Source organism: Haliaeetus albicilla, chromosome 24 (genome assembly GCF_947461875.1).
Source record: "Haliaeetus albicilla chromosome 24, bHalAlb1.1, whole genome shotgun sequence".
Classification (NCBI taxonomy): Eukaryota; Metazoa; Chordata; class Aves; order Accipitriformes; family Accipitridae; genus Haliaeetus; species Haliaeetus albicilla.
In genome coordinates, this window is record NC_091506.1 from 7,253,122 (window position 1) to 7,266,099 (window position 12,978).

Below are 12,978 nucleotides of genomic sequence, written 5' to 3' on the forward strand. Positions count from 1 at the left end.
TAAAATGATTGCATATTTCAGACGTATAGGTTGGCACTTCATTTTTTTGTTTGCTTGCTTGCTTGTTTTTAACCCAGTTACTACCAAGTTACCTCTACTCATTCGTGGTTCTAGACTTCTCTGGTCTCCTCATGTCTTTTGCAATTTCTGGACATGGTTCATTCTTTTTATTAAAAGGAGGACAATTATATTTTGCTCTATTGCTGCACATATTGCCAGTGAACGTCCTTCCCCTTCGCGACCATGAGCTCCTCTGTGTGCCAAATGTGGAGGACTGCCCAGAGCAGTGTAAATACGCACCAGTGATGGTTACAAGACTGAAAACTGTAGCCTCCTGCGCTCCCTTAATGAGACAGCCTGGTTTTACACTCTTGGTCCTTAAGCGCTGGGTACTGGCGTCCTCTTGGCTATCACCCCACTGAAAGTTTTCATTTACAGTATAAAATAAAAACCACTAAAGCTCTTCCTTGTGATGAGCTCAAACCTACAGCTGACCTTGCAGAGCTGTGTCCTCCAGCCGTGCTCATCAGCCCTGGTCTCAGGCAGTCCGTGTTGCTTCTTTCCCAGGCCAAGACAACACTATGTGTGGCAAAGCAGCACCTGGCACAATGTGTGATGACAGAAAATGTCCCCTTCTAGTAGTGTGACACTGCACCATGTGGCACAGTCACTGCATTATCATTCTGTCAAAAAAAAGGAGGTAGGAAGGTATACAAATTTTGCCACTTCAGTGTAAGTAAGTGTTGAAATATTTGAATTTCTCCTACATGCCTTTAAATTTGGAAACCTAAATATAGGGAGGGAAAAAGTGAGGGGAACTATAATAAGAAATGAGTACGTGGGACAGATCTAAATCCAATCCACAGTACTTGTTGCATCTCCCCATCAAACACCACTCTTGCCTCAGCAGCAGAACGCGGCTGCAGGGAGTACTGTGCTGCTGCCTCGTCTGTTGGGTTCTTTTCTGGTTGTTGGGAATGATGGTTCAGCATCAAAATCAGGCTCTTATAGAAATTCATGCAACCCTGGAAACAATGGGCAATTGCTTCTAATAAGGTCACAAGCTAATGAAATATAAAAGACGTCTAATAATTGCACTCCAATGAAAGTGTTAGCAATCATCCTTGCATGGCTGATATCTCAAATATGCCCCTTGTGCCTAGTACATATGTTTACGGTACAACACTCAGACCTCTTGACTTCCCTACACAGGTGCTTTCCAGACTTAAGCATGCATGTAAATACGAATATTGCGTTCAATTTGCCACACAAATCACTAAATTAGATGCACAGGCAGCTTCTACTCCTTCACAAGAGGTTTTTCTAATAGATATTTCATATTGCACCAGTCATTTTTAATAACTGAAAATGTTCTTAGGAAAGTTAGTTTGAGAGTTTTCCAAACCTGGATTACAGCTTGAGCCTGCAAGGCATTAAATTCATGGGATTTGATTCAGTGAAGCATTTCTAGGGCTGCTCATGCGCTTAAAAGTACACAGTAACTTGGCATTGCTTTGCTGCATTGATTAGTGAGATGTTGTGATCAGCGGTTTGAACCTACGGTGGGGCAAGAGGCAGGCTAACAGGGAAGAGGCAGGCCACCCACCACTGAAAACCAGCCGTAATCGCCAAAATTGTATTAAAATAGTCTGGCTTCCTACGTGATAGAAATAGTGCCGTAATCTTAAAGACAGTATATGTTTCTATGACAGGAGGTTGACTAGGTTAAATGAAGTAGCTGCTTAATGTTAGAAGACTTTAGAAGCCATAAAGAACTACTTATCCAGTGTAGCACTTTTTGCCCTCAGGGACAGGTTAACAAAGGCGTCTCTTTTCCAGAGGATTTTCACAGATAGCTGAACAGAAAGCCTTTTTATTGAAAATGTTATCTGTATTAACAAAGTTTTATGATCTAAAAAGCTTGCTTTGGGTTTCTGCTAGATAAAGAGCCTTAGCATCATCTCCTGCAGTAAGGACAGCTGGGAGTCTGGGTCATTGTTCTTCAAATTAATTGATATGACCTGATGGGAAGGTATGAAAATCACCTTGTCAGATCCTTGCCAGGTCATTCTCTGCTGCTTTCAGACTCATGGGCCCACACAGCTGGAGGTGTGAGTCAGGCTGGCCCAGATCACTGAAAATGTCAAAGAAACTGTGTGGCAAGGAGTTTGCGGTGGTGGTCCTGGAATAAGAGGCTACGACCAAGAGTTGTATTACCATGTGCATGTAGCCAGGACTGGAAACCCTATGAGGATAAATTCCTTAATGAATAGAAAGGCAGCATTACCCTACAGATCACAACGGGCAAATGTAAACTCATTTCATTTTTTAAAAAGAGTTTTATTAAGTATAGGAAAGCTTCCAGAAGGCATATTGGAAAATGTTCAGAACCATCTATCAAGGCCTTTTTTACTGAAATACCATAGATATATTTAACAGCAACAAAGAGTGTTAAAAACACAGCAACAAAAGCCTGAGCATATTGAACAGATTTGTTTTTTCAGAGAAAATACAAGATACTACATAAAGAAAAAATTTAAGTCCTACTGAATTCAATGACCAAAGACCTTTATTTATTAGTGGAACAAAAGATTTCACAGAAAAGGTTTTGCACAAGAAGAGAAGAGTGGTCTAAGTTTAAGAGTATACTGTATTTATGAAAGTATTTTTACAAGCCATTCTTCATAGTGTTTACACAAGTGATAATTAAATACAGTTTTTCAGTGACAAAGTCATGAAAAAATACTATCAGATCATGTAAGGGTACCATTGAAGCAAAAAAAAAAAGAGACCTAGCCTTTGGACTGGTGTTAGCTTCAGCTTTGAGCGATCTGCCTGAAAAGTCCTTGTTTTTATCTAGTCACGTGGAGCTAAAGCCACAAAAGGCTGATGATTCAACTACATGATGCCATGCTCAGCATACATGGCTCTTGGGCAACAGCTGCTTATTGTAAAATACAACAGCGCTTGCTGTTAAAGTCCAGATCCTCCTAGCTCAAAATTATCACCACTGGGTGAGAGCCTCCTATGTAGCCTCAGCTCCAGCTCTGCATCACTGACCTGGGGAAACTTTATTTCATGCAACAGGATGCCATGAAGCCACCAGGTATTGCAGTGCTAGCAACAGAGAGGTGCCTAACCGGGCCCAAACAAGGAGGAGGCAGCTATATTTGGATTCCCTCCAAGATGGATGCAACTTAACCAGGTTAAAAAAATAAGGCACAAGGCCGCAGCTCTACGACAGCGTTTAAAATCATTAATCCTGAGTAGTAGGAAGCACAAAGTAAGCAGGCTGCACTGCAGAGACGGCTGTGGTTTAATGCATGAATATCTGTGGTATTTCCTATTTTCTAGCAGGGGGATACCTGCTCTCAGCAGGGCTTTCAGGTACCTAACTCAGGGCAGTGGATCCCATTTCGGCTCTGGCATGCCTAAGCTTTATTCACTGATGCAGTGATGCCCATAGCTCCTCTGTGCTTCAGCTCTTCATTTGTGCAATTAATTAATAGTAACAATACTTACTGCCTCACCAGGGTGTTGTAAAGAAAAAGCATGCTAAAAATGGTAAAGCACTCAGATATTGGATAATAAGGACTTTGTAACCTCCTAGGGAAAATTTTAAAGAATTGGCACTGTTCGAATGTAGATCAAAGTTTAAGCCTTTTAAGACTAAATTTCCGCCCCGCACAGACAAAGGACCTGGAAGAAGAGTCCTGTAGCACGTCGGCTTTGTGCTGGCCCCGTGTGTAATGTCACCTTTCTCAAGGCATTTTGCTAAAGGCAGAGGTTCCTGAGAAAGTCCTTGGTCGAGCCATGATGAACTGCCCCAAGTCAGTTCCTTCCTCGCATGCTCCGGCCACAAGGACAGGCTGCCTTGCTGCCACTTCATGCATGGGCACGTACTGCCCTTGTTCTCTTCAGGCAGCTCTCTCATGTTGTGTTTAAGATGAGTGTAGGGTCTATTTTACATTTCCATGAGACAGAGGTGCAAGTCACAGTGCAGCTGCTAGTGGAAGGCAGCACCAAATCCCTGGGATAAGTCTGATGCTGCAGTCAAGGAGAGTCAAAGAGTTTTGACCTCATGGTGAGAAGATCCATCCACCACAGTACTCAATGCAAAGCCCGTTCGGGCTGCTGGAAGGGCTCTGCATTGACTCTGATGGCCATTGGCCTTTTCACGGAGTAGAGCTGTAGTACAGGGAATAAAAGTAGGGGGTCAGTTACACCCTTACTCAGCCCCTCTGGGAAATGTCTAAAGAAAAATGTTGCGGGACCTTTGGTATGCAAATGGATACTGCACTGTGTCCCAGCACTTTATAAGAAACTAGACTTGATATGGTTCTAGTCTTCTCCTACAACAAAGAAGAGGATGCACATGGCAGAGCATAGAGCAAAATTTAAAAACCTAGTGTGATTTCACAGCTGGTGTCCACTTAAGCAACCCAGAAGTAATTTCCCATTCAGCCCATGAGAACAGGTTTAAAGTTCATTTGTGCCATTCACTTCCTTCTTTAGTCCTTCTTGTTCCTCTCTCAGAGGTTCCAGCTCAGGCCCATCCTGTGCGGTTTCTCTGTTCCAGTTATTTCTGCCTTCATTTTCTGTCCTTACAGATTTAAGATCCTCTTCTTTTGCCTTTCTTTCCTTCTCCTCCTTGGCAAGCATACGATAATTATAATAATTCATGATGAACAGGAAGGTTCCTGCCAGGACCATCACAGCTCCACATTTGATGAACATATATTTATAGTCCCCAAAGGTATCAATAAGAGTTCCTGTAAAACATATATTAAAAAAAAAAAAAGGGGGTGAAACTTAGAGATGAAGGCAAGAATATTGTGTTTTCACATCCTAAATATAAAGGGACTTGGCTTTAGGATAAAATAATACATTCTCTGGACTTCTGATCTCTTCCACAAATACTCTGATCCTGCAAATACTACACACGTGTTCCACTATATAGCCTGTGGGTAGTTAACGTTGATATAGGTAACACTACCAATAATTTGTACACTTAAATAGAAGGAGACAGAGAACCTATATTGCAAAGACTGGACTTTTCAGGCACACCTATTTTTTCCATGTAGAAACTAAGTCCTCTGATCACAGAGTCTGCTGACGGTCTTTCCATTGACTCCAGTGATCACCTACAAGGATGTCCATTTGACTTGGTAGTCCTCAGGCTGCCAACAAAAGCGGCAGCTTTCAGGAAGACCTTCGTGAGATGGCACTGGCCACTGGGTCTTGTCTCAGGCTCTTGACAAAGACCTTCCAATTTATTCTATCACGGGTCGTTCACCAGGATTAGAGGAGACTCAGCTTTTGGTCACAGCTGCCCTTTCTGCATATATATTCATGATCTAAAGATGAAAGGGCACTGCGTGGAACTGGAAAACATTAGTTCCAGGGAAAGCAAAGATGATGCTGTCAATGTCAGATAATTTCAATGCCAAGACAAATGTGACAGGTTCCTCTCAAAGGTTAATGCCTCTGCTACGGAGTTACAGAGTAATTGAAGGGAGATGGCTTAATTGAAATGTCAGTGTTCTCCATTATGTCAAAATGTAACACAAATCTTATTGGGATTATGATCCTGGCATTAATTCCCATTTACTGGTGCAACACAGACCATTCTTAACATCCCAAATCCTAATTAAAGTAAGACCCACTCCTAACCTGGCCTTCACAGTACAGATAGGCCTCCTTGAAACTGGCCCATCATCCATTAGCTCTCTGACTTTTTGGCATATGTTCTCCTTCTTAAAAAGAGGGACCTTTAATTACTTCCTGACTGACCCTTAATGTTGAAAAGCTGATGATTAATTACCCCACTGCATTACACTAACGGGGGATTTTATGGCCACCAGATAAGATTTCTTGATCACAAAAATAAAAATTTTTAACTGGTTTTGGTCAACGGTTCTTCCTGAATCTGGATGTCTCGGTACACCATTTTCAATGCACTGTGATTTTCATGTTACTGGTGAAACATCAACTAAATGCTAATTGCAACAGTTTTTCCTTTTCTGCTAATCAGGATGACCTAGAGGTCTCCTAAATAGGCTTCAATGAGAGTTTTAATGAGTAGAGTATTGGAAAATTCAGCAGTAGGATAGTCTTGCCTCTTTTCCTTTGAGAATAAGATAAAGTCATAAAACACACTGGGAACAATTTACTTAGTTCATTAAAGCAGAACCCTGCAGTAGGTTATTAAAATGCCAAAGAACCAATAAATTTGCTGCTTATTAAAATGGTGGGGAAAACCCTACAAAACTAATATTATTGATTATTACATAGAACTGTTTTAGCCTCATTAGCAGTCTCTGGTCATTAACTTAATCCTCCACACAGAAAATTATGTAATTCAGAAAACGGTCATTTTAAAATTGTATTTTCTTTTGTTTGTCATTAATTAAATAATGACTCTCTAAGACAGCAAGAGGATACAGCTGCTTCTGTCACACTGTCTGAGCTACATGGTAATATGAAGAATTAAATGGCTCTGCAAGATGTGTCATACAATTAGCCAGATCTCAGTTTTGAATCCAGGAAATGGGTTTGAACTGCCTGCTTCCTGTGCATTCTTTAAACTTACTATGATAATGTCCTCTCAAAAGAATTAGCAGAGTTTAACTTTTGTACATCCATATACAGATAGCACACACAACCTAATTAAACATTTTAGCATACCTAAAGGTGACCTGTTTCCAAACCAGTTATTCAAGTTTGCATACAGGTGAAATGCAAATTGCAGGACAGGGCACATACATAGGATGGTACCTATACACTGAGAGGATGTCACCTGTAAAGTCATTTAATTCATAGCCAACTCAGGTTTGATAAGGACTGCACTTGAGCCAAATGCCAGACTCAAATACGGTATCTTCCAGACATGGTGTGTTCCTTGTAGAAAAAGAAGTGAGCGTGTGCTATAGAGGGAAAGAAGCGAAGGCTGTTAAAATCACAGGAGATCAGTGCGCCCACTTATCTTCAGATGACTGTAAGCCCTGCTGGAGGTTCAATGTTGTCAGCATGGAACTTTGAGGGTCTTTGCCTTTTGATATTTCAAACCATGCCATCCAAAATAAACCTATTTTTATTTTTGGAACCGCCTTAAATCTATCAGATGCACTAAGATGATTGAAATCCATAAGTGGAAATACTCAGAGCCTTAGAGACAAATAGCAAGGCTTAGGTTTGAGTCAACAACAGGATTTCATAGAACTGTTGTGTTTTACTGTGCTTAAATTGTGGTGGCCTCCACCCTTTTGCAACAGGAGGAGTCTCCAGGAAGAATTGTCTGAAGTGCAAGGTTCTTGGTGCTGCAGGAAGTTTTGTTCTGCAAGTTCAGTTCGAGTATTTGAAGGGATCAGGGACTAAAAGATCACTCTCCAAAATGTTGACTTCAACTGGAGGACTACAGAGAAAGGAGTAAAGAGGAAATACTGGAGGAGATACCTAGGACCTGCCTTCCCTGGCCAATTACTAGTGGAAAAACGGTGGGTGGGACGCACTTCTTACAAACTGTGCTTGCAAGAGACTAAATATAAGTGACAACCCCATGGAAGCAGAGGAAGAAAATACACTCACCTCCAATAGGTGGTCCCAGCAATATCGTGCAGCACTCCGCAATGGTGACGAGGCCAACAGCACTTGTGAACCGGGCAGCTCCCACGAGGTCCATGAGCGTTTCAAAGAGCATGGCACAAACCATGCCGAAGGCCAAGCCGAAAAAGATGGAGTAGACGACGAGCCCCGTGTAGCCAGAAGCCAGCGGGCACAGAAGGTGGCAGGTGCCATTGAAAGCAATGGAGAAGCTGAAAAAGTATTGAATCCGCGGCCTCACCCACTTGCTATTTGCAATGATGCCAGTGGTAGGTCGGGCAATCATATCCACGATAGCAAGGATCGAAAGGAGGAAAGCAGCTGAATATTCATCAATGCCGATGTGCTTTGCATAGGGTGCCAGAAAAACAATGGGGGCAAAAAAACCCAGGAACATGAGCACATTTCCAATCAGGTAAATCAAGAACCCTCTGTGCTTAAAGAGAGAAAAATCGAGGTACTGATTGATTTTTTCACAACAGTCCTTTCCTCCTTCCTCTTCCGTTTTGTTCTCCATGGGGACATTTGTGGGACTACTCATTTCCATGGCCTCTTCAGTGACCTCTTTTTTGAGAGCATCCTTCCCTTCCTCAGTCACCTGGGGTTTGACTGAAGCTGGGACTGCCCTGATGGGTCTGAAGAGAGCTCCTGCTACACAGCAGTTCAATAAAATTGCCCCAAGAATTAAAAAGCTGCCCCTCCAGCCAAAATTGTCAAAAAGGAACTGGTTGAGAGGAGCCAGGGTGCACAGCATCACGGGGCTCCCTGCCATAGCAAGGCCATTCGCGATGGGTCTTCTCTTCAAAAAGTATTTCCCTATGATTATCACTGATGGCTGGAGGTTGAGAGCAAGGCCGAATCCTGGAACAGAGAAAAGTAGTTGAGATACACAAAGGAAAATTTGAGACCCATTTATCCTCAGCTCATTGTTTAAGGCAAATTCATGGACAGTTGGTCCACTGGTGGATCTTCAACATGATAGCCTGGATGTAAACTTTGCTCAATATATCCCTGAGCTTCTGGCTGCCACATTTGGGTAACCAGACCCCCACAAAGACACCTTCTGTCAGAGAACGCCCCTTCCTCTTGCACTGCAGATCTCTTGGGTGGCAAACCTAGCACAAAGAGTTTGCTTCAGAATAAATTGAAACTATACCCTCAGTGAATGTTGGCTGGTTTTGTCCAGACACAACAGCCTTGCTGGAGGAGAGGATGGATCTATTAAAAAAAAAAAAAAAAAGACAACTCTCGGTTTGAGGAAGGTTGTTCTGGCTTGGATAGTGCTCTAACCACCAAAGCGCATCCTTGTCAAAGTGCAGCTGGGTCTGCCATCCCCTTCCATGGGCAGCGGGCACCCAACACTGCTGTCACGCAACAGGCCTGCACAGAAAATAACCTCACCCTTCTCAGCCGCTAGTAATTTGGTGGGGTGAGCAATTCAGGTCTGATGCAAAAGAATAAGAGGTCTGCAAGTACACAGCAAAACAGCTACTGAGGATGCTAATTAAACAGGACCCTAGGGTGTTTCTTTTAATTAAAATTTATTTTTATTCCATTTAGATATATAAATGGTATTATAAATCTGCATTGCTAATTCAGTTAGCCAGCTTCTCTTGCACAGGTGAAATCTGAAGGCAGAGATAGCAAATGCTGTGGCGATCTCAACTTTCTGTGGTTCTGTTTGAGAGCACTAGCATATAATACTCTCTTCTTTTCAAACATTTCTATGATGTGCAGTATTTCCTTAAAAATTTAAATTTACAGAACTCCATCAAAACGGCATTTAAAAATCATGCCACATATTTTCCACCCTATCATCCAGGAAAGAATGAGCCACATTAGAACAAAGCAGAAATGTAATCCTTGAAGTGATTATATCAGAGAACATGAATCCTGAAAATAGGGTCATGCAGATTTTTTCTTGTTCATTAGTCTATATAATTAGTTTGTTTAACTGTGCAGTACATAATTAGGCATATTGCTTTACAGAAGAGAATTTAGAAAGGTCAAGGTCCTCAAAATTAATTAAGGAACACTATCATTAGTCGCTGATAGAGTAGAATCCAATTGATGCAGCAGAATTCAACTGATGTTGGATAGCTTTAGTTTGAAGGGGTTTACAAAATTATGATTTTTGCCAAGTCTGAGATTTTTTTTTTTTTAATTACTTGGAAGTTTAGAACATTAAAAATAAATTGAAATGGCAACATATTAAAATTAATCTTGATATGAAACATTCACAGCATGAACTTTTCTAGATAGTCCCCCTATTTGGTAGGGCATGTCTTTGGGAAGTACAGCCTGCTCATAATGCATAAGGGGCCAAATTCATCCCCAAGAGAGGGCTGACCTGAGAACTACAGAGGCAAAACACAGCCTTGGTTAGAGAATACCCTTGACAGTGCTCAGATATACAAATTCATCTTCTTTTACCTGAGAAAATGCAACACAGTGGATTAGAGTTTGCTTTAACTCTGTATTTCCCAGGCTGGTAGGTAAGGGCAGAAATTGAACCATTTCCACAAAATAATTTTTGGTAGGGACCTACCACATGTCGTGTGGAGAAGGAAAATCAGACTGGATGCCAGCTACCCACTTAAACAATAATCAACTAAAATTTTTTATTATGTGAACATTAATTTGCCAGTCAGACAAATCTAATTTAATATTACCTCATGCTCTTCCCATTAATTAAATTTGGAGAGTTTCAAATTGACTGACTGGAATTTCAATTTACTTTAAGCTTTTGGCTGACTTTAGTTGGAAATATTTATATCCATTTTATTCCAGTTTTCAGAAACTACAGCAGCTTTTCCATGGCTGAAATTGTTACTCAAATAACCACATTTTCTCCCCAGGGATAGGACAGAGAGGCCTATCGGCGTTGCATGAACAGAAGCAAGCCCGTGCCAGAAGGAGCATCCCTCCCTAGATTAAATACATCATCTCCCTCATATTAGAAGGAAATAAGTGGTGCTACAGGAATGAGCTGTGTAGCTATTGATCTTGCTCTTACTTTATTAGCAAGGGAAGACCCCACCAGGTATTTCAATGCTCAACATTTATAGCTGAGGCAAAGACTCTAGTCTCATTAGTCAACATGGTTCACCCTCGATCCCATTTTATTTCATGGCAGTCTAATTGGTACAGATTGAACTAAACCGACCAGTCATTATTGCCTTGTACGTAGCTTCGAAATTTGCTGCTTCTACCTCAGACTTGAAGAAGAGGTTGCATGCCTAACCCCCTATTTAATGCATCCAGGCTGGCATCTATCCAGGCCGACAGCACTATGGGGAAATAAGTGAGGAAGAGAACGTGGGGTTTACAGCGTATGCAGAGCGCCTCGTGCAGCCCACAGCTCGGTGCCATCAAGGACAGAGCTGCTGCTTCAGAGCCGCCTCTGACAGCGGAGCCCGGTCCCTGCTCTGCATGCAAATGGAAAAAGACATAATCAAGAAAGCAATTGAGATTGCCATATCTAATCCCTGCACCGTAAACAGATACTTCCCGCTCTGCTCCTCTGAAAAGATTTCTATTAATATGCCAAAGGCACAGGACGGCAGCAGAGACCTCCTACTACCATCTTGTTTTTATCTCCATTCCTGCAAATTGCATGAACATAGTCTTTTACGTCAGTCTGTTTCCTTCTCGGGCTAGTAGGAAGGAGGCTAGAAAGAGTGTGATGTTTACAGGTTGCTTTGCAGTCACTGCAAATCGCCTTTAAAGAAGTCTCTCGCCTTGTACAGTAACGCTGTCTCACCTGCACGATGAGCAGGCAGCTTCATAATTGCCCTTGAACGCTTCCATGTTAGGCCTGAGCAGTGAAAGCACTTCAAGCATAATTAGAGGCATCAAGCATGTTAGCGGGATTACAAGCATCTTCCCTTCTCTGTCAAATTAATATTCCTTCCCCAGCACACACACCATGCCTGGAAATGATGAGTTATTAGCTAAGACCTCATCCATACAGCTGCCCTCATTCAGCAAGCAGGAGGAAAAGATGTACACAACAAAAAATGTGCTTTGCTGTGAGGAGACATCTCAGGATTAAAGGCGAGGAGATACGGGGGCACTTTGCCCCTGTACCCTGTTGCTGGCACAAGGGTTACATGTGTGCATTGAGCACAGCTCGTACTATCAGCTCTCTGGGGTGGGCAGCGGACCAGGTTTGCCGTTATTATTCAGGGACCAAAAAAGAGCAGGGTCTTCATAAATCCATTGGGGGTTAGGCACAAAATTCCCTCCTGGCACGTTTTTAGACAAGTACCTTTGAAAATAGGAGTTGGTGCCTTCCTACAGAACTGTTCCTTGCCTGAGCCCTTCTGCTCACCAAAACGCATCTATTTTTAGCAAAGGATTTATGGTTTCTATGTGCTAATCCAGTGTTAGCCAATTTGCTAGAGGACATTTGTTTAGCAGGGAATGATGCAAGCTCATGCATCAATAAATACTGAATTTATCCATGGGAGACCTTGCTTATTTTTATTTCTCATTGCTTTGTTTCTGGAATCTCTTTCAAGGAATCTGCAAGAGTTATTCATTCAGCAATAACAGTTTCATCTAACTACAGTGACTCTCCTTAGAAAGAGTAAGGTTTAAGAGAGGAAATCCTACATGGAGATTTATTCACTACTGTACAGATTTAATAAAGCAATATTGGTGTAGGAGAAGAGGGTGACAAACTTGCTGTCCCAATTTACTTTGCTAGTGGCTGGTTTTATTGATTTTAAGTGTTGAGTTCGCACTTCTCATATTCGGAAAGCAGCAACACTTAATGCGGCTGCAGAGAGATAGGGAACATTCATTAAAACATACACCTTGCAACCTCAAAAGCCAATTTTGAGCTCATTGTGTCATGTTTTCAGGCAGGTGTCCTAGCTGCACTGGAAGAAACATTGGCTGTACTGTAGCCAAAATAATCAAAGAAAAATGCTTACAATTAAGTATCTATACTCACACAGGTGGAGAACTCACTCCAATCCATCTACCCTTAAAAGCAGTAACCCAGCAACTGCAGGCTTTAAAGATGCTGGACTGAGCCTATGCCTTCTCCTGTTTGAGTTTCCAATATGGAAATTCATATTTCAATACAGACAATTCAAATTGTAACTTCAATAAGGGAATATAGTTTTATATTTTTCTCACTAGGTAGAACATTGCATATTTTCAATCAACCCCAGTAGTTATTATTTTCAGGTAAAGGATCTCCCAACCTCACAAGCAGGCAAAGGGCAAGTAAACTAAAGCAAACCCCTGAAACCTCATTTCATACAGAGAGAAGATAATGCACAGTAATATAGGAACACAGGTGCTTTCTTCATAGTCACACTTGCATCTGGAAGGGCTTGCCTTGCCCAGGGGAGAGCGCAGTCA

The 12,978-nt window shown here is 41.8% G+C and overlaps 1 protein-coding gene across 3 annotated transcripts in view; it reads right to left on the bottom strand.

Moving 5' to 3' along the window:
• Positions 1–2,319: 2,319 nt before the first annotated feature.
• LOC104314288 (monocarboxylate transporter 2) overlaps positions 2,320–12,978 on the bottom strand; it is a 39,024-nt gene continuing 28,365 nt past the window's right edge. For all 3 annotated transcript variants that reach the window (XM_069811898.1, XM_069811897.1, XM_069811896.1), the window contains exons 4-5: positions 7,588–8,463; positions 2,320–4,772 (exon numbers count right to left, since the gene is read on the bottom strand). In XM_069811898.1, coding sequence (XP_069667999.1) covers positions 4,480–4,772; positions 7,588–8,463 — 1,169 coding nt within the window. In that variant the 3' untranslated portion in view covers positions 2,320–4,479. The remainder of the gene's footprint in view (positions 4,773–7,587; positions 8,464–12,978) is intronic.